Raw genomic sequence first — 26,195 nt, 5'->3', positions numbered from 1 at the left:
CCAGGAAGCTTTTAAAATGTTAATGCTAACGGGCAAAATACAGACTAAATTCCATGTGCCTACAGGCAGACTCCATCACACAATATGAGCTGATGTAGAGCAGCATCAGATGACAAGTATTCTACTCTTTATGCTCCAGCCACCCCCCTGTGTTGCTACTCTTTCCTTACTCTTAATATAGGGCGGAGGGTGGCTTAATCTCAGCACACTGTGGGCTAATGACCTGCAGGAGGCTTCACCCCCCACAAAGAGCTCTGAGAAAGAAAAAGTGTCAGCATACAAGTGTCTTTGTCTAAAAGTGTGACTATGGGTGGGTGGGAGGCTGTGTGTGAGTTAGGGTTTAACCATGTGTGGGTCCCTGGTGGGGGAAGGGCTGAGGGGTCAGGGGTCACCTGTGGCTTGAGAAAAGGGGCATGAACCCCCCACAAAAAGTCATGTGCTTGGGATTGGGGGCTGGGCAGAAAAGGCTGATTATGGGCTCTCGCCTGGCTTCTAACAATGACGATTCAACATCTGTACATCCCAACACACTGACACTTATCCCACAGTGGGAAACAGACCACAGCGGTCAGCACCAGAGGGAGGGGGGTAGGTGGACATCTGTAGATACGAAACAGCATGTTGTGGCCCTGAACAGTGCCTGCTGTCAAGCATCAGCAGGTCGGCTGATTTAGGCTGCCATCCATCTGCATCTCATTGCTGCTTTTCAGCTAAGAGGGAAAAAAAAAAAAGAATTGGTGACAAATGAAGGCCGACTGCCACGCGTACCAGCAGATGAACAGGTGTAGACACCAGAGCACAACCTTTGTCTGTCTGTGCAGTTTCCAGTTCAGCATAGAGCATAATTTACTGAAATTCAAAAATATAAAATGGAAACGTGTATAAGACACAAATATATACAGAGATGTTTACTTATTAATGTTATGTAGTTGAAATAAGAAGTTGAAAAGATAAAACCATAATATTGGTTTTGACAATGGAATCTCCTTGTATTTGAGTTTTTACCTGCATCTCAGTCTTGAATAAAAGCTGTGGAAAATATGATACCAACATACCCTTGTTTGTAACTGGTGATGGTCTGAGAACAATGGGAAGATCAGTAATCTGCTTAGTTTACTTTCCTAATAACTTGAGTAACAAGTGTAATACTGTGAATAACCCCAATCAAACCAAACAATAATCAGTGATTGGAATGGTGGAAAAATTATATTAAAATGAAGCTCAAGTTGTAATCAACTAGGATTGTGCTTCAGCTTCAGATCTGCAAGTGTTGAGGACCATAGTAGCTAGTTTGGTTCCATGGTGTTTGACACGCCTATGGATAAATTAGCTTGGGAAAGACATTAAGGCTCTAGATGACTTACAGGTCTCTCTTGTCTGCTATTCACATGAACTCCACTTATGTGGAACTGGATAAATGTAGAGGTGTCAGTTGTTTTAGCTTTTTATTTTCAGACCAAGAAAGAAACATAATACTAACTTTATAAGACTGTATTTATAAGTATGTAGTGGTTCAGACGTGCATAATGTGAATGTACAGAAATGTATCACTGATTTTTGGTGGGTCGACTATACTGCATTTATGAGGCTTTATAAATTTATGAGCTACAATGAAAATTCTAAAGAATAAAGAACAACTGGCACAACATAGACTGGGATGCAATCCTGTAGGTGGTTCTGTTTAAGCAAATAACAACTTTGCAGAAAGTGTAATTGTACTTTAAGAAAACCTCAGTATTTCTCCAACCTTAGCAAACTGAGACTGTAAACATAACCATAAAAAATAAGGCTGTAGTCAGATAAACATGATTTATTAGTGCAAGTTCAAATATTTTTATATTTTGATACTGATTCAGAGATGTGCATGGCTGGAAGAAGCATGGAGTCTGTTGGTTGATTCCTAAGTCCGGTGGTGTATGCCATCTGTGGATCCGGGACAGGAACTGGCGGTTCAGGGGTAGGTAGCGTGGAGGCTGTGGTTTGGTGGAATGTTGAATCAGGAACAAGTGGGCGGCTGACTGGCTTGGGGACAAGCGGGATTGTGGTTGAGTCTGAAACTGACAGGAACAAAAAGAACATCAGCCGACCCAGAGACAGGTGCAGGAACAGGTGGGACGGCAGCCGACTCAGAAACGAGGTCAGGACCTAGAAGTAGCGTGGATAATGGTGTGACCAAGATGAGTAATTCGGTTTGAGGTTTGTCTTTTTTCCTGCATCTGAGCCCTTTGAAAAAAATAGGGGTCAATTTGCCGCTTTGAAAATGAAAAACAAAAATCTAAATCAGGAGAGTAGATACCGATAAACACAATAGGAGAAAAAAACATTAAAACCCACAAGGGTGAAGCAAACAAACCAAGGATAATAACAAAAGACAGGAAAAGCTAAACATTCACAGAACCCATAAACTAAACCAATGCACGCTAGAAAGCTAATTATACCCACAATCATAAACCACAAACAGGGAAGGACTGACACGGAATGAGAACCAAAATCAAACCTCAGACCAAGGAACAGAAAACCGTGTCCACAACAAACAGGGTCAGGAGACCAAGAACCATGAGTCAGGTAAACTAGAAGACGCCGTGTTGCTTGGAGGGCAGCAGCTATCAAAGACAATGATCCAATGAGGGACTGAGGGGAGAGCTGGGTTTAAACAGGATGGGAAACAGGTGAAAACAAATGAGCGGTGATTACTGGTGACGCTGGAGAAAGGAACTGGGGACAGGAAGTTAGTAAAAAGAGGTACAAAATAAAAGTCCAGGGCAGGAAGTGAATGTGAGGGCCAGATCATGACAAGAGGGTTCATCCAACAATCCCACAGTTGTTTGTTCGATCCCCAGCTCCACCTGTCACTTGTCCTTGAACAAGACAACAAGTCCAACTTAGTGCCTCAGGGTGAGTGCAGGCCAGCTGCATAGCAGCTCCCCCTTTGGTGTGTGAGTGTGTGTGTGATTGTGAGTGCGAATGGGTGAATGAGAAGCAGTGGAAAGCACTTTGAGTACCAATAGGTAGAAAAGGACTAAAATAAGTGCAGACAATTTAGGGTTTAACATTTTCACCTTCACTAGCAGCTTTTAGTTAACACTCTTTAGTATCATAATTCATTAGTATCTGCTCCACTTACCACTATCTTGTTTTTTTCCTCATCTTCATCTTTTTTTTTTATTTCAGAATGATAATTCCTTTTAAGTTTTGTCAGCTGTTTTTTGCTGTTTCACTAGATCTGTTTGTTTACACTGATTCATGCTACTTGCAGTGAAGTGAGAGTCGTGGTTGTTAAATATGTTACTGTTGCCTTTCTATCAGCTTGTTTGTTCATTCTCCTCTGACCTCTGGCATCAATAAGGCCTTTTTATCTAGAGAACTCACTGGATGTTTTTGAGAGAAATTACCAGTAGATCAGAAATTTCTATACCATCCTGTTTGGCAACAAAACACAGAGATCAAAGTCACTTAAATTACCTTTCTTCCTCATTCTGAATTTAGGTTTTAACTTCGGCAGATTGTTTTGACCATGTCTACATGCTTAAATGAATTGAATTGCTGCCATGGCTGATTAGATATTTAACAAGGAGTTAAACAGTTGTCCCTAATAAAGTGGCCAGTGAGTGTATGTCTAGAAAATAATAATTTTGTATTTTTTGGCGAAAATGCATCTAAAAAGACAACGGAACTATATGGAATTGACTATGTGTTTTCTATGTTTTCTTACTTCCATAAAACTGTAAAATGAACAATCATCATTATATAGATTCTACTGAATTCTGAATGCACTGCATAGACATTGTTGACACTGTCACATCCTTCAAATTAACCAAAGCATGTTTTTCACTTCAACTGGCAAATTATTTACCAAATTTTATTTTGGGACTATTCAACCATTCAAGGAAATATTACATATCCATGTCATATTTTCCTAAAGCCCTCTGCCTTTAAATCTCCATGAAGCTGTATATAGTGAATGTGGTGGTCCAAGTGAACTGTAGCTACTCCCTTTATTGAACCGCTCCCCTTTTCTCACACTGAAAAACACTACAGCTTATTATAATAGACCAAAAAGCAAGGGAGTGAGGAAGAGTTGATTAGAAATGAAAGTAGAAGACGAGGGGTGGGAGGCGACCAGAAATGGAGGGGGCCGTCATTTAGGCAAGACTAATGAATACGGTGACGTGACTGATGACTGGGGCTTTCTCATGGAAATCAACGCTGGCAAAGTAATTAGGAAGGTCTTTCATTAGCTTAAACACAGCTAGGCAAAGAAATGCTTCTGGTGCATCTCTCTCTTTTTCTTCCTCAGCCTGCCCCTGCAGAGAAACCCTCTTGAGAGTATTGAATTTGTTTGAACCTTAAGTTTCCATTACTAAACCCACTGGTATAAAAGGGGGCGGTGGGGAAAAGCAAAGAGAAAGAGAATGAACGTTGCTCCAAATCAGATCATTAGGATGTTTTCTCCAAGTTATTTTTATACTTTGCAAAACTTTGATTTCAAATTAATAGTCAATTACCCTGACAATTAACACACATGCCAGAACTCACTGCTGCTCACAAATGCTGCTTTGACATTTTAACTTTTTCTAATGTAATTTCTCCTCCTCTCCTTCCCTGCCCTGACGTTTCAGACTTCTTTGAATTTATGTGTTGAGATGCCTATGAATGATTCAAAGAGGAACATGTCGCTGAGTGTTTGTGGCTCTTAATGTGAATCTTTGGCTGCTTTTAATGTGTCCCTGCTCATCAACACACAGGTACTGGCCCCTAGGTTAGTGCTGACTCTGGCCCACATTTCAGCCATATAATTCCACATGAAATCTGCACACACACACACACACACACACACACACACGGCAGACCCCTTGTCGCTGTGCCCTGCGGCTGCCTGTGCACTTCCCTCAGTAGCTGGGAGTGGGTCTGTCTGGAGAACATGAGCTTGTTAGATGCCGGGAGACTCTTTAGCTGTCAGAAAATCGTGTTTACTTTTCATTTTAACACTGTGCCACAGCCCCATTCTGGGGCTTTCACATCCCTGATACACTTCCGAAAACTTGTACTGCCTGCACTCGTGCTTTTCCCCTGTCTATTCCTCTTAGCGACTCAAACCAAGTGGCGGATTTGAGCTCAGACTCAAACAAATACACACTTACATTTTTTTTTTCTACAGTCCCAACTGTGTTGTTTTAGGGAAGAATTGGTTTTGCTGGTGTTGGCTGAGACTCACTGATGATGTTTGATTAAAGAAGTTTCTCTCAGATTATCTGAGCTAGACATGAATTTCCTTCAAAAACCATTACCTTTAATAAAGGTCAAACTCAAAGGGGGATCATGCTGCAGCCATTAGCAAGTTAAACGCTCTAGGTTTCAGTTGATGAGGCCCCTCCAGTTTTCTCCCCAGGCCCAATCTGGAATGTGTTTAGATAAAGCACATGGCTCTGAGAATCATTAGGGCTGGCCTGGTTATGGGCCGTGTAATAAGTACCCCTTTACTATCCCCTTCCCTTTGGGCTTCTATGATAAACACAACTGCTGTTTTCACTCTCTGGACCTTTTAATTAAGGCCATAAAACAAGATCATGTAGTGATAACTAATAGCATTAGATTGCCTGCAATAGCTAGTTACTGTGAAACCCTATAGAGGCTGTGGGTGTCTGTGTGAGGAACTGCAGCAGGCAGTTATTAACAAAGCTCTGTGGTGCACCTGAGTACTCACTGGGAAATGGGTTTGCCTGTAAACTTGGTAAGGTAATAGCTAACAATGAAAAACAAATCTGATGACTAGCCCTCTCTCACAGTTGGTCTTGCATCTAATTGCAAAATAACAGCACTTTAAAATCATTAAAATGGAAAATATGATTGTTATTGCACCGCTTATTACTTCTGCTGTAATGAATTAGATGTTGGACTATTACATTTGCGCATTAAGTAATCACTTTATAGTTTAATAACCAGTTGATTGTGCCTGCAACGCACACTGATGAAGTATCAACAGCAAAGGAAAATTGCACACAAAAGAGCAACTGAGTGAATGAATTTCAGCCAAAGATTAAATTGAGAGAAAGATGGTGTCAGGCCTCCAACCACTCCAAAATCACAGCAAAGGGAGAAGCCCTATGAAAGCTGATCCAGGGGTCTATAAGAGTTTCCAAATGCTCCCAAAATTAGGTACACGTGGCACACGAGAAAGATTCTACCCCCACGCAAAATGGGGAAAGAAAAAGAGTGAGAGAAAGACCAGTGCCTGCTTCGCATCTGCCAAGACAAACAGAAAAGAAGAAGTGGGGGCTGGTGGGGTAGTAAATCTTCAGTGTAAAGAATGAGCACTCCCGAAAATATGTCACCCATTGGACCTCCACATGGTAAACATTCAACTCAAGCCACATAGGAGGTCTTTGTTCGCTCCCCTCTGACGCTCTGGTCAGGACAGAAAAACTTCTTAGCGGCTGCCGTCGTCCTTCTATTGTCCTGCTGGACACACAGACTGTCTGAAAAAGGCAGTATTGTGTAGATGAGCCTAATGAGTTAACTTACAGGTTGTAGGCAAACTGCAATTTTACAGACCCATGCGAGGAGGAGCACCTTCTGCTCAAAACCTGGTTAACTGAATAAATCTTAAACAGTTTTATGATCGACACCAAGGCAAATACTGTTGCTCAAAGGGCGTTTTGTGCAGGGCGGATGAGCAAAGAGAACAGGTTTAAAGTGGAAGAGACAAAAGGAAGGTGTTTGCTTAGCATCTGCCAGATAGTGCCCTTTTGAGGATAAAGAGAAAGAGGCAAAATAATGGCTGGGATCATGTGAATAAAGGTGGCTTCATACAATAAAAGCAGCATTTAAAGTTTCTGAGGTTATTACACTGGCACAACAACTGGCTGGACACTAATCTCACAGTCCTAAGATTTGAAAAGAGGGCGTAGACCAGGAGAGGCTATTGTTCTACTTCAAAAACAAGCGATCAGGTATCACGGCAGCATATGCCAGACGTGTGTCCATCAGAGGGGAGGGTTTCGCCTCTGTCTCTGCATGAATGCAGGGAAGGCTCTGGTGGAAAAGTGTCTGTGATCATCCTAAACAGGCCTGTGCTGTTTGTGCATGAAATGGAAGACTAACGTGAGTCTTTTGACGTGTACCAGAAAGTTCAATTACCCTTTGTGAGAGACAAAACCAGCAGGCAGAGTCCCCACAGACGGATACCTTTGCAGTGTTTGTCAGCACTGCTCTAATTTACAGAGCTGGGTCGATGACAACTTGCTGCTTGCAGGGAGTATTGACAAGATGTTCCTGATTTTTGAAGCTCATGAATATTTCATGTGTGAAACTACTTCAACATGTTCAGCTAGTTGAAAATCTGGAATTTCTAAGCCAAGGCTAAAATGTTTCTTTCCATAAGTCCCTCTATAGAAAGAAAGAACATTTTATTTTTGCTTTTCAAAGGGCAAATCATCCCTGCACATTCAGAAATCTTTTTACACGCTGTGGTTTCTTTGTGAGAGCTGCACTTCAAGGCAAAACAGGACACGCGAAAGCATCTTTTCAAAGCTCTGAGAAAGTCAACAAGGTAAATGGTGGCAGACCACACCACATGCCTAACAAGGCAAGGGCCTTGTATATAGCTCAGAGAGCTTGTTACCAAGTCAAGAAGCTCCTTCAGTGCCTCTAAATGTGAATGGAGTCCTGTGGGGCAGCTAACAAGACTGCACCCCAGATAGACGCTGGGGCTTTATGGATGGGGTGGCAATCCCAGAGAAGACAATCGGAGCTGATCAGAGCAAACAAGCTTTTCTGCTGTGGTTAACAGGCTTTACTGCCTGAGAATGGCTCTGCATTAACACTGCTGCATCTGATGGATGGATGGATGTATACAAAGGAGCAATTACAACCTATTCTGAATTTACTTTTTTAATTTGCATTTACAATATTTACTTTAGGTACTAACACTGTCCTCTGTACATTAACACCTAGAAGCCCACATGAGACATATTCCAGCCACGTCTGATGTAAAGCTGTTCTTCTCTACTATTGTGGGCAACTGTGGTGTAGGAAGGTAGAGCGGTCGTCCACCAATCCTGCAGATGTTGGTTAGATTCATGGCAACTCCGGTCACATGTTGAAGTCTCTTTGAGCAAGACACCAACCTAGTTGCTCCCCCATTTGTGTGCATGTATGTGTGTGTGATTGTGAGTGCGAATGGGTGAATAAGAAGCAGTGTAGAGCACTTTGATTGCCAATAGGTCTAAAAGCACTATATAAGTGCAGACCATTTACTACAAACAGAGTAAACACAGAATTGATGTACAGCTTTGTCATCATTGTAATGTTACGTTTTCTCATGTAATGCCACATAAGGGCTTGAAGGTCACAAACATTTATTGCCTTTGGTCTTTACACAACAACATCCTTAGAGTCCCTGGATTTTTTTTGCAATATTAAGGAATGTAAATGCAGTTACAAACATTTTTTTACTTCATATGGGTAAATGATTGACAGCTCGCTCTGATTATGTAGTATCACAAAGAGGTATTTTAAAAAGTGCCACAACAAAAATTTAAAAAGTTCTATCCAAGCATTTTGATCATCAAGACAAAAAAAAACTTTCTGTTTGTCAGTCCTTTGATTTTGTGGACCTTTTTGTGATTGTTCTGGCCTAAAGCTCCTGGTTTTCTAAAATACATTTTGATGCAAAATTTTACCTGGCATTTACATTTGGCACTTGCGTTTAATAGAGGTATGGACCTGGCACACTGTTGAAACAGGAAAGATACAAATCTGAACTGGTGAGACAAAGAGGGAGAAACATAATTGTCTCAAATGTTCTTGCATGCAAGATCATTTTGATAGTCTTTCACTGGTAGTGAGAGGCCCAGTCCAAACCAAGAAAAATAAACCTACAAAACTCTGCTGAACAAAAATATGTAGATCTGAGAGTATTTGTTGTTGTGGAAACCTATAAACGCTGACAGTGTGACATCAAGCTGAGCTGGCTTCTGCCAAACTAGCACAGGCACCAGAATGTGTGGTCTCTCTAATCAAAGTGTAGTTGTTAGGTCCACTTTTAACAATTACTGATGGAGAAATCCAGTAGACACAAAGATCCCAATTTGCAGTGAGCATTGTTGCTGATCTGTCTGTTTTATTTCTTTGTGTGTAATTTCTGCAGAACCTACTATTTGCTGCCACAACAAAACAAAAAATGCCTTTCCTCTGAGAGGGAACACCATTTGAGAAATGCAGGAAATCACTTTGTCATGTAGACGTAGACAGTGTGGGATGGAAAATCAGGGGATGCAGCTAAAAAGTAAAGTTCAAGATTTCGTCATCAAGTAACTCCCAAAATACAGAGAATGCCACAGATTAAAGATAAATACCTTTGTGTGTGTCTGTATGTATGTGTGTGTGTGTGTGTGTGTGTGTGTGCGCTCACTAACACACTTTCTTTCTAAGAGGGAGGCAACAATTATGTTCAATGAAACTCCAGCTTCAAAAATGTGTTCCCTTAGTTTGTGTCTGTCCATGCCCTGCTCCAACAAGACAATGCCCTGTGTAAAAGCCAGTTAAAGACTTGCTTTCATCCAGTGATGGATAAAGTGCTCAAAAACTGTACTCAAGTAAAAGTAAAAATGCACAAACAAAAATGTAAAAGTACCACAATGACATTTCTACTTAAGTAAAAGTAAGTGCCTAATTTATTATTCACTTATAATATAAAAAGTACAGGTACTTGTCACAGGTTGTCCACCAATCTCGCAGTTGTTGGTTCAATCCCCACATCCTCTGGTCAAATGTCGAAGACAAGACACCAACTTAGTTGTTCCGGTGAGTGTTGGCCAGCTGCCTAGCAGCTCCCCCATCAGTGTGTGAGTGTGTGTGTGATTGTGAGTGTGAATAAGAAGCAGTGTAAAGCGCTTTGAGAGCCAATAGTTAGAAAAGCACTGTATAAGTGCAGACAATTTACCATTTACCCTGCCGTGTTTTCCCTTGTAAGACAGTGTTGCCATTAAACATTAATTCAAATCATTGTACCCTACATTAACATTCTGGCTAAAGAAATTACAATTAAACACATCATCTGAAACAGGCACTGACCCTGAAACCAAGTTTCAGTATTTTTTTTTCCGGACCTTCACTGCACCAAAGAGGTCCAAAATATGACAAAATATGACAAATGTGAAAAATCATTTGGCTTCACAGCTGTGAGTGATTCCTGAATTAGATGGGTCAGTGGAGAGTGACTTTACTGGATCAAAATATATGGTTTTGTTTGGAGTCTGTGATAATTTCTCTAGTATTCATTTTGGGAGTGTTATCAGTGCTCTCATTTAAGAACAAAAGCACAAACACAATACCTACCTGTGCTGACTGGTTCCGTGAAGAAATTCTTGTCTCACTACTCATTCATTTTCATTAAAAACCAACAGACAAAGGTGCTTTATCGGGAAATGTGTAAAGAAATGTGTAAAGCCATATGATTGTAAAATGCACACTTTTGGTCAAAAATGTCAAATTTACTTTCAATCACTGTTTTTCCATGTGTGGTGTAGTGGAGCTTTGGGATGAATTAGAGTCCTGACTATCTGCCAGTAATTATTACACAACATCCATGTTGGACCTCACTGACGCACTGTGTGGCTGAATGGGAACAGATTTCTGGAGCCAGAATCCACATCTGGTAAAAAGTCCCGAAACGTTGCATTCATCAGACAAAAATGAGTGTAGTGTTGGTGCATCCATGTAGCCATATTGATTAATGAAGGTTACTGGCTGGTTTGCAAGAGTAGAATTCCCCTTTATCTTTGTGACCATGCTCAGCTTCACCCGCTTAATTTAGACAGAGCTACAAACAACAGTTGCATCACTGATCAGCTGACGATGCATCACATGTAAATTTGGGCTTTGTGATGCGTCATCTCTGTCCGGGCTTGGTGGGTGGAGAGACCCTGACTCCTGTGTCGAAGCCCAAATCCATATCCATTCAATCTCGTGCGAGCTAACAGCATGGTAATGAGATGTTGGCAGATGCTCGCGTGTCTATACACTGCCCCCACCCCACACCCCACCCAGATTGCCCTTCTGCCTGATGAGAGAGAGTGAGGAGGAGCAAAACCATACAGGGATCAGAGGGAATGAATAACTATTGTTTGTTGTCATATTTCAGTACTCTATAAAAGATTGTTAGAAATGATCCATCACTGCTTTTAATATTTGCTCTGTTCAAACTTTGCTTTAACTCTAACTGTCCAAATAGAAACAAACAAAGCACATATATCTGTGTGTTTTTAAATGTGTCTAAAAAGAGCACACTCCACACAGACACAACATCTTCTCCCACTCTCCTAGGGTCTAGTGGGGGTGGTTTGGGAGGCCCCCCTCTGTCGCCCTCTCTCCACCTGCTATGCTGCTTTTGTCATCGGAGTCTCCTGCTTCATTTCAATGACAAAGTTGCAGAGCCCCTAACCCTGCCCACCCCCCACGTGCCTCTCTGAACTCCTTTCAGCAATTTTATGGTCCCCGAGGGCAGAATCTCTGCATCCACACCATCATTTATCCGGCCATCTTCTATCCAACTGGCCATATGAGCGTGGAATGATGCAGCAGCCCATCTATTATGCCTCCATAGAGTTTAACATGGATAATTTCAAAAGTGTTTATAGCCTTTAGCAATTTCAATACAGTTACTGCACCAAGAGCTACAGAACATTGTCCCATTACCTTCCTTAAGTTTGCATAAAGTTCTATTTTTAATTTAAATCTTATCTCAAAATTCTCTACTAACAGACCCACAGTATCACCCTCACGTCAGCAGTGGCTATTTTGTGGTTAAAACAACTTCTTTATTTTGTCTTTTGCAGACGAGCTCTGATTTGCATGCATCCCCATCTCCATTATTGCCATCAGGGCATCATCAGCTGGAGGGGTGGGGGGGTCCCAGTGTGTGCAGAGGCACCAGCCCGTGGCTAACGTTGTTAAATGGTACAGGACTCTTTCGTCATTTTGTTATAGACACGCCGGGCTACCACGTCTAGTCAGAGAAACACCATGGTGCTCTCACTGTGCATGGACAGAACTTGTGCATAATTTTTCCTATTAAAGGACAACTTCACTGATTTCGAACTTCCTTCTTTTGGTTGTAGTTTGGCTAGTACATGTACATAAATGTCATCAAACTTTCCTTTGTCTAGTATCTCTCTACTTCTCACTGAAAAATGACTCCAGATGACATCACTTGGAGAATGAAGTCAGAGGGATGTTTTGAAGCATGAATGTACATTTACACCCTAAACTAAAGCCAGTTATTCGAATGATGAACATGTGTTTTTTTAGAATATACGCTTAAGTGTAAGATAGATTCAGTTTACCAGCGTGATGCCAGTGTGACTAAAGCTTCAGTTATTTAAACACATGCAATAGGCATCTTTAAACTGCTGCTATATGGAAACGTTGCCCTTGTTGAGTCATTCAGTATCAGTATGTGTATAGATCAGCTCAGGAGCCGATGTCCATGTGTTTGCTCAGAGACAGATGGTGGCGCAGAGAGCCTGTTCCCACGGGTCACACATAGGAATTTAAAATGCAGATAAAATCCATCACAGAGACATATCCTCTCAAAGATGCCGGCCCTAGATTATTTGCTCTGTTGAAACCAATCAGCGTGGCTGTTATCAGATATGGTTCGCACTCCAAGTGAAGCTTATTGAGAATATAACTCTGCGTAGCGAGACTCATTACTTCCAGAATGACTTGGGAAAAAAGGAATCGGGGGAACCTTCAAAATGGGCTTCTGTTGGCTAACTGTAGTTCATGACACACTGATGAGGGTGTACTATAGACATCTTTGCTATGATGTGAACTTGAACGCGTTTTAGGAGTGGAACACAAATTAATACACGCTATAAAAAGATTTATCAGGCTCTTTAATCTTTATGTGGGTCCTCTCCCCTGTTGCCCCCCACAGAAACACATGACACATATAGAATGCTTCTGACTGCTACTGAACTTCAAGTGCATACATGTCGGCTTTAGAAAACAGTTTTCCATAGCAATATTAGAAAGATATTGGATTTGAGCTGCGGCTAATTCTCACTTGGTGTTGCCCGGCCGGGGGGCGGCACAGTCTGAATAGATGGTAATTGTAGGTTTGGGTTGTCTGAGGCCCCGGCCAGATGGCCTGGTGCTGCTCTCATAAAGCTTCGCTTGCCCAGTTGTTTGCTCTCTGAGCGACACTTTGAGTCTGCAGGATGGTAATTTGGTCCGATCAGGAGTTGTAGGCTTCAATAAAACATTGTTATGCAGCAAGAGGAGGAGGAGCAGGAGGAGGTTTGTGAAAAGAGCACACGCGGGAGTCAGCTGGGTGGATGGCGAGGCGCTTGCCATGCCATAACCCTCACTGTGTGAGAATGTATTATGTAGCATAGCAATAAATGACCGAAAAGCATATGAGTTAAACATAAACACCTAAAGAAAAATGCAGGTTCCCTTTTAGATTCATTTTGGATTTTTTTTTTTTTGTAATTTTCTGCGCCGAAGTAAATATTAATATCGCTTTGTTATAAGAACATGAATCCATTTTTTTTTACTTAAGTGATGCTCCCATGACGCGCCCCACACTGACTTTGGACAAGTCAGGTTTCCAATTTACAGCTGAAAACCCAGTAATATTGTACATTGGGATAAAGTGCCAGATGAAGTGCTTGTGCTTTATTGCGCTCAGCGTGCAAATATTACAGTGAAAAAAACATACGTTTGGGTTAAAGCGCATGCACAGAATAACATCATGTGAAGTTTGATTTCGGTTGTCAGGAAAACAACAATAGCGACATTACGCTATATGAATGTTTAATCCAATTCGTGCGCCACAGTCACATACAGGTAACCATGCCGGGCGCTGGGCACGTTTCCTTTCCCTTGGCGTTGTTGTTCTGATGGAGACAACTTTTTTGTTTTACGCACGCAGACAAAGAACACGAATTGGCACACGTTGTGAATTGCAACCATAACAATGTAAGTCTGCCGCAGGTCGGGGTGCGGCTATGTTAAAAGTGGCTGAGCCCTGAATAATTCCTCCTCTGGCCCATTGTTGTGGCACACTTTTAATGCTGGGGTGTCTTCTGCGTTGGGGGAGAGAGACGGGTCCACCATCAATAGTCTTCCTTGTGCTGCTGTGCAAGGAGGCCATTCTGGTGATTTAGGGGGGTGATTTGTGTGGAAAAGAGACACGGTTTGGGTGCGGGGCAGTGGAGAGAGAGAGAGAGAGAGACTTGTGCGGTGACGGAGCAGAGCGCACAATCACACACACACTCCCTCTCTTTCGCTCACTCACTCTCACAGACTGGGGAAAAGCTGCGCCTTTTCTTCCCCCAGACATACACTCTCACCTATTCACTGGCGCAGACACACAGGAGGCGACGTGCATATGTGGATATATGCAACAGATCCAACAGAGGAGAGAACCGTGGTTTGTTCGTGTCTGCAAATCTTTTTCCATCTGGACAATTAATGCATGTTTATCCATTTATTTATTCATTTATTTGTATCTATTTTGCGGAGTTGTTTGCGGACAGTAAGCAGCAGCGGACATTTTAACATGCCAGACTTCTGAAAAGACATAGAGCCCCCCCCCCCCAGTCACAATATTTTTTCGTGTCTGTGGGAGTAATTTCCACAGTGTGCGCACAGAAGATGGGGGCAAAAATGATCCAAACCAAAAGGAATATTTTTTCCCCGGCATTTTTCAAACTATTGCTTTTCGCTGCGCTTATGCACAACGCAACCGGTAAGACTTTGAAATATAAAGTTTATGAGGAGCAGAAAGTAGGCACAGTTATTGCACGATTAAAGGAGGATGTTGCTGGCGTTTTATCCAAACTACCGAGTTCCCTGACTTTTCGGTTCCGTGCTATGCAACGAGGTAGTACGCCGTTCCTGTCTGTCCGGGAGGAGGATGGTGAGATCAGCATTGGCACAAAAATCGACCGCGAGAAGCTTTGTGAGAAAAACTTGAACTGCTCGATTGAATTCGACGTGGTCACGCTCCCGACGGAGTACCTGCAGCTGTTTCATGTGGAGGTGGAGGTACTCGACATTAATGACAACTCCCCGTACTTCTCCCGCGCCATTGTCCCCATTGAGATCTCTGAGAGCGCATCTGTGGGGACGCGCATCCCGCTGGACGGAGCCGTGGATGCAGACGTCGGAGAAAACTCTCTGCACACCTACTCATTGACTCCCAATAACTTCTTTAAGATCGATATTAGAACCAGGACGGACGGAGCCAAATACGCAGAGCTGGTGGTAATGAGGGAACTGGATCGGGAGGTGCAGTCCAGCTACCAGCTGCAGCTCACAGCCTCCGATAATGGTGTGCCTCCCAAGTCTGGCTCCACTTTACTTAAAATCAGCATCACAGATTCAAATGACAACAGCCCAGCCTTTGATGAGCAGGCATATGTCATCAGTTTAGTGGAAAACTCTCCCCTTGGGACTCTAATCATTGATTTAAACGCCACAGATCCAGATGAAGGCACTAATGGGAAAATAGCCTACTCTTTCAGCAGTCATGTTTCACCAAAGATATTAGAAACGTTTAAGATAAACCCCGAAAATGGCCACATTACCCTAATTAAAAAAGTGGACTATGAAACCACTGCTTCCTATGAGTTGGACGTTCAGGCTCAGGACTTGGGCCCAAATTCCATTCCTGGACTTTGTAAAATTGTGGTGAAAGTGGTGGATGTAAATGACAACAAACCCGAGATAAACATCAACCTGATGACGCCTGGCAAAGAGGAAGTGGCCTACATTTCAGAGGGGGCCCCTGTGGACACCTTCATAGCTCTGGTGCGTGTTGATGACAGTGATGCAGGGCTGAACGGTGAGGTTGTCTGCAGACTGCATGGTCACGGCCACTTCAGACTCCAGAAGACCTACGAGAAGAACTACATGATCCTCACTAATGTTTCACTGGACAGGGAGAAGAGGTCAGAGTACAGTTTGACTGTCATAGCTGAGGACAGGGGTTCTCCCAGCCTCTCCACCATCAAACATTTCACTGTTCAGGTGTTGGATGAAAATGACAATCCTCCACGTTTTGAGAAGAGCCGCTATGAGATCTTTAAATCTGAGAACAACTCTCCGGGAGCTTACCTGATGACTGTGGTGGCCTCAGATCCAGATCTGGGCACCAATGGGCAGGTCACTTACACCATTGTAGATGCAATGGTTCAAGGAAGCCCTATTTCCACCTATGTCACCATTGACCCTTCTAATGGTGCTATCTATGCCCTACGCAGCTTTGATCATGAAGACGTCAGCCGGATTGCCTTCACTGTTCAGGCACGTGATGGGGGAAACCCAGCACTGTCAGCAAACACTACCGTCCTGCTGACTGTTTTGGATGAAAATGACAATCCACCCATCATCCATTCCCCCGCCCTCCGGAATCACACTGCCGAGCTGCCAGTCTGGAAGTATGCATCACCAGGTCAATTGATCACTGCGCTTAAAGTCACAGACCGCGACGCCGGTGCCAATGGAGAGCTGAGTTGTGCCATTGTTGGTGGCAATGAGGATGGGCTGTTTTTGATGGATGCCAGACGATGTGAGCTAAGAACCAATGCCAGCCTGGAACAGGCTCCACGGGATGTGATGGAGATCAGGGTGGAAGTGCAGGATCGGGGCACAAGTCGGCTGTCCACAGGGGCACTCCTCAGGCTCACCCTGCAGGAGAACATGGACATCCTCCCGCCTCTCTACCCCACTGGTTCTAGTCAATCCTCACTGGATCTCTCTCTGATTGTTATCATCTCTCTGGGTGCCGTCTGTGCTCTGCTCCTTATCGTCATGGTAATGTTTGCCACTGCCCGCTGCAGCCGTGAGAAGAAAGACCCCAGACACAACTACAACTGCCGAGTGGCAGAGAACAGTTACCAGAACCACCCCAAGAAGCCAGCGAGGCAGATCCACAAGGCAGACATAACCCTGGTCCCAACCGCCAATGGGACTCTACCTGTCCGGTCACACCCGCGCTCTCCTTCAGCCTCACCTATACCTGAGAGGGCTACCCTAGGGAGCAGACAGAGCCATCACAGCCGCCAGTCGCTTAACAGCTTGGTCACCATCTCCTCCAACCATGTGCCAGAGAATTTTGCCCTGGAGCTAGCCCACACTACACCACCTGTAGAGGTAAGACAGTGGGCTTTCGGTGTCTTTAATGTTTTTGTTCTTTTTTATTAAACCTTGATGGTCAGTAATTATTACTGTTTGTGCTAAAATGTTTGTAAAGTATTTATCCAATTTTGCTCCTAATTTGCTCCCATATTCTGTTACCTCTAGCTCTTTGTGTCTTTTTGTTGACCATCACATTCAGGAGCTAGTCACAGTGTCATGCCACCCCCCCCACCTCAACCCCCCCCCCCCCCCTGACATTGTCTTGTGGCCTTGCTTGTTTGACTCCATTCATTTTCCCCTCTTCATTTTGTCCCTTTATTTTTTCTTTTTCTTTCTTTTTTTGTCTTTTTTGGTTCTCTTGGGATTGTAGCAAGTCTCACAGCTTCTGTCCATGCTCCATCAGGGCCAGTACCAGCCACGGCCAAGCTTCAGAGGCAACAAATACACTAGGAGCTACAGGTAATGCACCTTAAAGCTTTTGTTGTCAGACATCGGCTAAACTAATACCAAAATTAAAAGATACCATTTCGTTCACCTTTAGATTATCATAATAAAATGTATGTATAGTACAGGATCTTTTCTGTTGTCAAAACTCTCTTTACATCCATATGCCATAGCTTTTTATTTTAGAGTCAAACTTGTGTATTCGAGAACCACACATTTGCATAATTGTATGTAAAAACCCCCTCTGCCGAACACTCTGCCTCTCTTTGCACCTTATTATCTATGAGTAGCATGGCATTCCCATAACCGTGATGATTAGCCCATCTTTTCTGAGAAATGTACCAATCTCTCTCTACCTCTGTGCAGATATGCCCTCAATGAGATGGATAAATTCAGTCTGAAAGACAGCGGACGTGGAGACAGTGAGGCCGGGGACAGCGACTACGAGCCTGGCAGGGAGTCGCCCATGGATAGGCTCCTTGGTGAGGGCTTTACTGAGATATATGCTCCTGATGGCCAGCACAGAACGCATGCAGGTACACCCCCCCCCCCCCCCCCCACCATCACCACCACCACCACCATCCCTGCCCCCCCTCCTATCAACAACCCTTCCTTCATTAACTATCATTACCCTTCATTTCTTCTAGGATTTCATCCTAATAACACATCTGTGCAATTAGCTTTTACAGTGCATTGGCTTAATCATGGCTTTCCAAAAAAGAGCATTTGAACATTTCACAGGAAAAAAAGCTAAATTGCAGTACATTGCAGTTAAGATGAAGGATAAAAAGGTTGACATTACCTAGTCCCAAAAGTTATTAGTTCAAATGTTACAATACAATACAGCTCATCTGGGCAAAGTTCCTCATCACTGGGGTAACAACCCCATCTAGGGGTCACCCCTAAAGCACAGGGTTATGCCTGTTATCCTGGATTGTTATAATTGTGGAATCAACATAAATTCCTTTCTTGAAAAGACAAAATTAATAGCTTAAAATCTTAGAGGATGTATCAAGAGTTATTATTGACACAATTCACACATTTTGTATGGTAAAAACTATCCATCCTGTCCATTGCAGAGTTATACTGTAGACCTTTATAGCATCATTTCAACTTTTCAACAAAACTTCAATCATATAAGTACAAAAATGCTGACTTTGTGTCGTCCTAGGTACAGATAAGGGTTCTTGTCTACAAAGACATAAACTTAAAAAGATGGCCATTTCATTTTACTTAGATTACTTAAGACTCATATTAGCTGTGGCTGAACTTGAGCTGAACTAACTCAGAATGCTGAGTGTGGAGGTTCTCCTCAGTGGAGTCAAGCTAGGAAGGATCACTACAAGGCCGGTGACCTATGAGATCACTTGCATTTTATAGCCTACGAACAGGTCAAAAGAGATCAAGACACTGAGTTAGTAAGACAAAGCATGCGCCACACTTCACTTAATTCATCAACTGTCCATTAGCAACACATTGTCTCTGCAGGTTCAGCATGCGTTTTTCATTCTGCATGGCAAGTGTCTGCATGTGCACTGGGCCTAAGTGGTTTGTGAATGATTCGGTAAATGGTCTGCACTTATAAAGTGCTTTTCTTCCTATTGGTACTTACACACCGATGGGGAAGCTCCTATGCAGCTGGCCAACGCTCACTGGGAACAACTAATTTGGGATTAAGTGTCTTGCTCAAGACATGTGACTGGAAGAGCCGGGGGATTGAATCAGCAGCTAGGGGACTGGTGGATGGCCACTCTACCTCCTGTGCCAAAGTCATCCATACTCAACTGCTCACTTTCAATTGACTGTCACTAAGGTCTTGACATGCCTCTCCAGACAGCTCAATTGATTCCATTGTCTCTGAATTTGATTGAACTCTGAACCCTTGTTGAACATTAATTGACTACTGACTTCGGTATTTTCTACCAAACTAGCACCAAGTTTCAGTTACTAGTTGAGTTAGAAGGAGTCGGTCACCCACTCTAAACTTCCCCAGTTTTCCAGCCTGTCACGTAGACCCAGGTTGTGAGCTGGTTTCTTTTATCACACTATCCCTCTTCTCCCAGCGCTTCCTCTTCCTTCCAGTCAGCTTCCCACACAGCCATCACTCGACACTGCATTTGAGCTACATCCTAATTAAAGCCGACCTAGACTGGCAGACAATCTCATCACTAACACCTCCTCCCTACCTTCCTTTATACCTTTGTGGAGGAGTTCTGCTCGTTAGTCACTCTCCCTTTTCCCCACCTTCGAGTCTTCATTTTCAGCCATCCAAACTGAAGCCCTCCTGCTCCTCTGATGAAAAGGAGCCATTTAATTGCCATGTGACGAGTAGTTGCTATGGAGTCGGCTCCGAGTTGCACTCGTGATTAAGCCCTGAAGAGCATAATTACATCTCAAAGCTCACATTTCTCCTTCTGTATGTTCACCCCGCCTCCCACCCCCGTGTCCACTGCTTCATAGATGATGTTGAGCAGTGCTTAGCGGGTGCCCTGTTATTATGGCTGGATATGGCAGCTTTTTTTGCTCAAGGAAAAATTATTTGTTTGTAGTTTGTCTAGATATAGAAGATTTTATACAGTATATTGACATGAATGTACCTTCAGTCTGGCAGTACTGAAATACTTAAGGAATCCTTGAAAATATGCAGTTCTATAAAACAGCAATGAATTTATGAAAACTACTCTGCACCCATTGTTTTGTTTTGTTTTAGTTTTTGCTTTTTCTAAGCCATCAATTGAAAAAACGAAAAAAAAAAAAAACGAAAACTGCTTTCTGAGAGAATAATGAAAACATCAGTTTTATGTGGTGTGTGTTTGGTTCTGACCTGGAGTCAGGATGTGGTTAACCTAAATGACATAAATACTGTAACCAGGGGAAACTGCTACCCTGGCTTAAGGTACAAAAATACATCTACAAAATCTACTAAATCCCAAGGTGTATATCATATAAAAATTCATGTACCAACAGTAATGTAAAAATGACAGACAAAAAGAAAAATTTTATTGCAACTGTAACATTAGGCAATACATAACTGAGAAACACCAGTTGAATGGATTATCAAAAAATATGCTTTATTTCACTTTAGACAGAATCCAGCCAGCTAAAACAATCTGCTTCCATTTGAAAAAAGCCATAGTAAGACATAGGAATGAGATTGATTATAGTCTTCTCATCTGAGTTGGTTTAAAGGAGCGCTCCACCTATTTTATATGTCATTGGCGTGTTATGAGAACTACTCAACCTGTGAAAACAGTTGAGCATTATCTGGTGCGGGTCTTGAGGTTTGAAAAATTGGTAGTCCTCCTCCATGGTTGTGTTAAATTCTAAAGGTGTTATTTTCACCACCGTACATATGGGCCAGTAGGAATTATACTGCTCATGCAGAAACTCATTATCACGTGCTGATAGGCTCTACAGTGTCCTATGGATTAGACACAAAATACACACTTTGGTTGAGGCACAAAACCAAGAATGCTACGGTTAGGAAAATATTAAAATATAGACACTAACATGGCCTCTGCTTTTTCACCCACCTGTCAGCCAAGGCCACCGCCCTATCCATACTTTGTCGACTTTAAATTATATCACTAATTGCAACTCTGGCTCTGTAAAATTTTGTATGGCTGCTGAATAGTGTCAATTTTCAACAGATTGCTCATAATAATGGTGATAATAAAGGTGGTAGGTGACCTACTAAACCATAGTGTACCTGTGGGCTGATATTTTGTTATTCAATGCCATTCAAACTGGCTGATAAGAAGTGATTACTACCAAGTTGCATTATAGGAAGATTAGGAGTATTGAGGTTTAAACTCAATGGAACTAAAAATTATATTTTAAAACTGCTCAGGCTTCATGCAAATTTGTTACTGTTGTAAGTTTGTTTTCAATGGCCCAAATATGTCCTCACATTGTTGTTATCAGAGCTGTAAACATCTCACTGCCAACATTCCTCTCTGCTCAGCCCTCCCACTGTTATTTCTCAGGGATAAAAGCAGAATTTGTTACCTGATAAAATCCGATAAAAGGAAAGCTCTGAAGTAAACAAACACATTATCGACAGCAAGCCGTTTAATTGTGAACAACTTGTTATCGGTTGTCTGATAATTCATTGGCAAGCAAATTCTGAACTGATTTGATTGAAGTGACATTGTGGTCCATCAGTAAGACGTGCAGGCTTTCAGTTAATGCTTCCTTGATGCATTTTTTTTTTACCTTTCACAAAAATACATTTGGTTAAACTTTTCATTTTTACCCTTTCATCAGTAGGGCATCCAATCTAACGCTGCCCTGACAATGTTTTTTTCACCGCTGCATCCAAATGCACTTTTCATCTGCTCTAAGATGTATTATAAATGTTCCTTTCATGTTAATGAGAGGATAATGAAGTCCCTCAATAGCATGACTGAAAAGTGCCGCACTCTTTTAATGAAGGCTTTAAGTTGGCATATTTGATTTGTCTAATTTATTCTTCAGAGATTTTCTATTTGGAGATTTAATATTGAAAAGAGCGACTTGAAAGGGAAAAATGCAGGGCTTTTAGTGGAGGAGTTATTTTGAATGGGTAATAGGCATTGATCGGCCTTGCTGAATTGTCTCTGGTAAATACAGTGGAAGGTAGCAGGCAGAGCTCCTGGAGAGAGCCTTTCAGCCTAATTAGGGCAGAATTTCAAAGAAAGGGCAGTAAAAACACCTGAGGAGAAGCAGGGAAATATTAGCTGGATAGAAAAATACTCAAGCGGCAGAAATCTTCTTTACATGTCTTTGATATTGTGATTAAATTTATGATGAAAGGAATTGCATACTCATTAAATTATGGGCTCTTCTTTGGTGCATCCAAGGTGTTCACTGGACAGTCATTATTCTATTAGTTTTTCATCTTTTGGGGGATTTAATGTCCATTTAAATGAAAACATTAGCTCCTTGCAAAATTCTTGTTAGAGCCTGTCACATTCTTTAATTTCGCATCCAAACTTATATAATATAGCACATATGGTACAAATGCTGAACCTGCTTCACTACAGCCTCATTTCCTTACCAATACATAGTAGATTGAGCTAAAACAATTAGGAGGGAAATCATTTAGTAAATCAACAGAAAGTTTGTTTCACAAATTGTTCTAATAGAGTCATTGCTTCAGCGATTTAGTCATCAAGAAAATCACAAATATTGTCTGCCCCCAGCTTTTAATTTGTGAGGACTTATCAAATATCAAATGGCTCTAAATAGAAGAAAAGAATGTTGCTTAAATAAAGGTACCAGCAGAATTTTATGATCTGAGGTGTAGAGAGAATCTAGCCAGATATTAAATGCCATATTTTAATACTACTGTGGTTTAATGTTAACCTCAGCATTCCTGATTATTCATGAGTTTGTGTTTTGTCTTCTATCCAGCCATGAGGCTCTGCACAGAGGAGTGTCGTGTCTTAGGTCACTCGGATCAATGCTGGATGCCTCCACTGGGCACCCATCCCTTGTCCTCCTCTGACTATCGCAGTAACCTCTACATCCCTGGGGAAGAAGCTCGCCAAGCCACGGACCTTTCACAAGAAAAAACACCGCAACCCTGCACCGACACAGGAACTACCCGGAACCAAAGCTTCTCCACTTTCGGAAAGGACCTGGTTGGTGAGGAAGGAGGAGAGGAGGAAGGGGGAGAGGATGGTGCGAGAGAAGATAGAGATGAAGACCTATGTGGGACCACATCACTGTTGTCAGAGATGAGCAGTGTCTTCCAGAGGTTGCTGCCCCAGGGTCTAGACTCATATGTCCAGGTCAATGAGAACCAGAAAGGTACTAGCCTAAGCGGGGTGGGTGTACCCATGACTGGATCTTTAGATCGCAGGAGGGGCCATCTGCCAGGTAAGCCCAGTCCTTCCATCCACCAACAGGGTGTGGCTACCTGGGCTGCCAACACCCACTTCCAGAATCCTGGAAGCAGCATTGGCCCATCTGGACACCAGCAAAGTGGTGGCTACCAAACCCTGAAACCCAGTACCAAGCTTGGCTCCCAGAGCTGCTGCCAAAAGGGCTCACAGGTGCCCAAAAACAGCCCTCAGAACAGCGGCCACACATCGAAACCTCACAGCAGCCCCCTGCTCACAGCACTGGTCAGTCCCACTTTGGTACAGCCTTCCTCTGCCTCTGTGCCAGTGCCAGTGCCACTTCCTGGGCCCTCCTCCAAGTGGCTGCCTGCCATGGAGGAGATCCCAGAGAACTACGAGGAGGACGATTTCGATTCGGTGCTCAGCCACCTTCAGGGCAAGCGCAGCGACAGCCGACACGAGCTGGTCGATGCCAGCGAGCTTGTGGCTGAGATCAACAAACTCTTACAGGATGTCCGGCAGAGCTAGACTTCCTGTTTCTACCCCTATTTATTTATTGATCACCCACTGACTGCTTCCTGTTACCTTCAGAATAAAAGAATGAAGGACTGTGGGTGGCCAAAGGACAGAAAAGTAAGACCTGCAATTGTCATTAAAGTTGCATTTCTAATGTAATAACTGTGTTTTGTGAATGCTAAATATCCAAAAAATGTTTGTAATTGCTGGTTCGGTACACAATGTACACAATGTGACTGTATTTATCTTTGTATTTTAAAAATACATTTGTATACTTATATTTATAAAATAATGTACATAAACTTAATCAGAAGTCTATTTTTATATTTCGAATGCATGTTGAGTACAAAAACATTGAATCAAGACTTTGACATGCAACATTCTACGTATTTAAAGTTGTCTTTTGTATTGTGATTCTTTTTTTATTTGCCACTATTATATGTATACATGAATATATTAAGGAATTAATGGAATTAACTTGGACATTTGTCTTTGTGGTCTTTTGTGGGGAAGGAGATGAAACACAAATAAAAATCTGAATACATAAAGATTATCTTTTGTCTGGGATTACTCTTATTGTAGTGGGAGTTCTAGGACTTTATGACTGTGAAGCTACACTGTTGAATAAATTAGTACTTGTACTGTCTTCCACGTGAAGCTGGTTTACCATACAGTATGTAGCTGTACAGTATGAGTAGATCTCCTATCTCAAATGAAACATCGCTGTGAAGAATAGAAGGTGCACGGGCCTGATAAAGAGTGGAGACCTGTCCAAGGTGGATCCCGCCTCTCACTTTATGACAGCTGGGATATGCTCCAGCCACCTGCAACCCTAAACAGGTTAAGAGGTTGAAATAATGGATGGATGGGAATAATCGTTTCCAACTACACCTTTAGCTGTGGGAACTTTAGACTAATTTATTTCTTAATGGAGAAAAGAAACAAGAATAATAATCTGCATCCTTTCTTATGTTTAATGAAAATCATATGGTTTACACTCTATAGTGATGTCTATTATAAAAGCATAAAGAATGAAAATGTGTTCATCAAATCACAGGCGAACATTGTGCTGGGTTTTGCTAAATTCACACAATGTCAGTCCTCATCTTTTTGTCATAATTTGTCAGCGTTTGCAATTTATACGACTTGCTCCTGCTCATATGAGAAAAGCTTTGAAGCATTTCCACAAACACTAAATTACTTGATAGAGCCAAGACTGTATTCTCAGCTCAGGAAAACAAAGAGAGGCTCTGAATTCTGTCAGCAGTCTCAGTGCCACTTCACAAAACAAAAAGGATCAAACTTGGATGTGTTTTGGCTTATGGGGGGAAATATGCTGTTGAAGCAGATGGAAATGAGTGTAGTGAAAAGACACAGACCGGGGCAGAGAGTTTCATGTGGAGGGAGGGAGTTCGCTAGAGAAACCTCCCTTCTCTTTGCCTTAACAGCCACATAATGGGTGACACCTAGAGGTTCACCATGTGCACTGTAAACCAATGATCGAGCGCCTGGCACTTAACCACCACATTACTCCTACTACCACCACTAGCAGCATCAAGCTCTGAAATGGAGCCAGACAATGGAAAAGGCAGAGGAGACAACCAGAGAGAGCCCCCTGGAGGAGAAATGAATGCACTGCATCTTTCAGAGAAAACTGCTGCACAGGAAACACAAGAAATACAGTCAACATACCAGAGGTCACTACCAGACAAAAAAAAAAAAATAATAAAATATGTTGTTTCATAAGGACCAATATACACAATTAACACAGTAAAAGTACAGTACAATAGGGTTTTATGAGCATAGCAGTTCAACCAGTACTTTTGTCCAGCCGTAGAAGAGGTGTCCAAAGTCATGAACTGTAAAATGTCCGACTTTTGTATTAAAACTTACAACAATTATAACCACAGTTAGGTAACGATACCAGACTGACTCACATGACTTATGCACTGTTTGCGGACTATGCTGGTCTGAAGTCACTTCAGACCTTTTGCTGATCACAATTTAACATGTGGTTCTTGTATCTGAATAAGCATCCTGATCCCTTTTACTTTGTGTTGTTACATTGGTCCTATTTCTTCACATATTAGTGCCACAAAAATGAATAAAAATACAGCAAATTGAGAAGAGTTACAATGCAGGTGTAGGTAGTATTTGATCAAAAGTAAAGCTAAATATGGTGTAGTTACAGTCATTGACTTTAATTTTAACTGTCATTTAACATAAATATATTGCCAAAAAAAACAATCTCCAAATTAA

The 26,195-nt window shown here is 42.3% G+C and overlaps 1 protein-coding gene across 3 annotated transcripts; it reads left to right on the top strand.

The window, feature by feature from the left end:
- The first annotated feature begins 14,285 nt into the window (after positions 1-14,285).
- Positions 14,286-24,489, top strand: pcdh18b (protocadherin 18b). Of its 3 annotated transcripts, none has more exons than XM_067518872.1 (4): positions 14,286-17,166; positions 17,555-17,610; positions 17,962-18,131; positions 22,990-24,489. In XM_067518872.1, the coding sequence occupies exons 1-4, from the start codon at positions 14,665-14,667 to the stop codon at positions 23,946-23,948; spliced, it is 3,687 nt and encodes a 1,228-aa protein (XP_067374973.1). In that variant the 5' UTR covers positions 14,286-14,664; the 3' UTR covers positions 23,949-24,489. The 3 variants fall into 3 exon arrangements, with proteins under 3 accessions (XP_067374973.1, XP_067374974.1, XP_067374972.1); XM_067518873.1 differs by having other exon boundaries at positions 14,287-17,166; positions 17,522-17,610; positions 17,962-18,077; XM_067518871.1 differs by having other exon boundaries at positions 14,287-17,166; positions 17,522-17,610.
- The last annotated feature ends 1,706 nt before the right edge of the window (positions 24,490-26,195 follow it).

This window comes from Channa argus, chromosome 10 (assembly GCF_033026475.1).
Source record: "Channa argus isolate prfri chromosome 10, Channa argus male v1.0, whole genome shotgun sequence".
Classification (NCBI taxonomy): Eukaryota; Metazoa; Chordata; class Actinopteri; order Anabantiformes; family Channidae; genus Channa; species Channa argus.
This window is presented reverse-complemented; position numbering and strand designations above follow the sequence as displayed.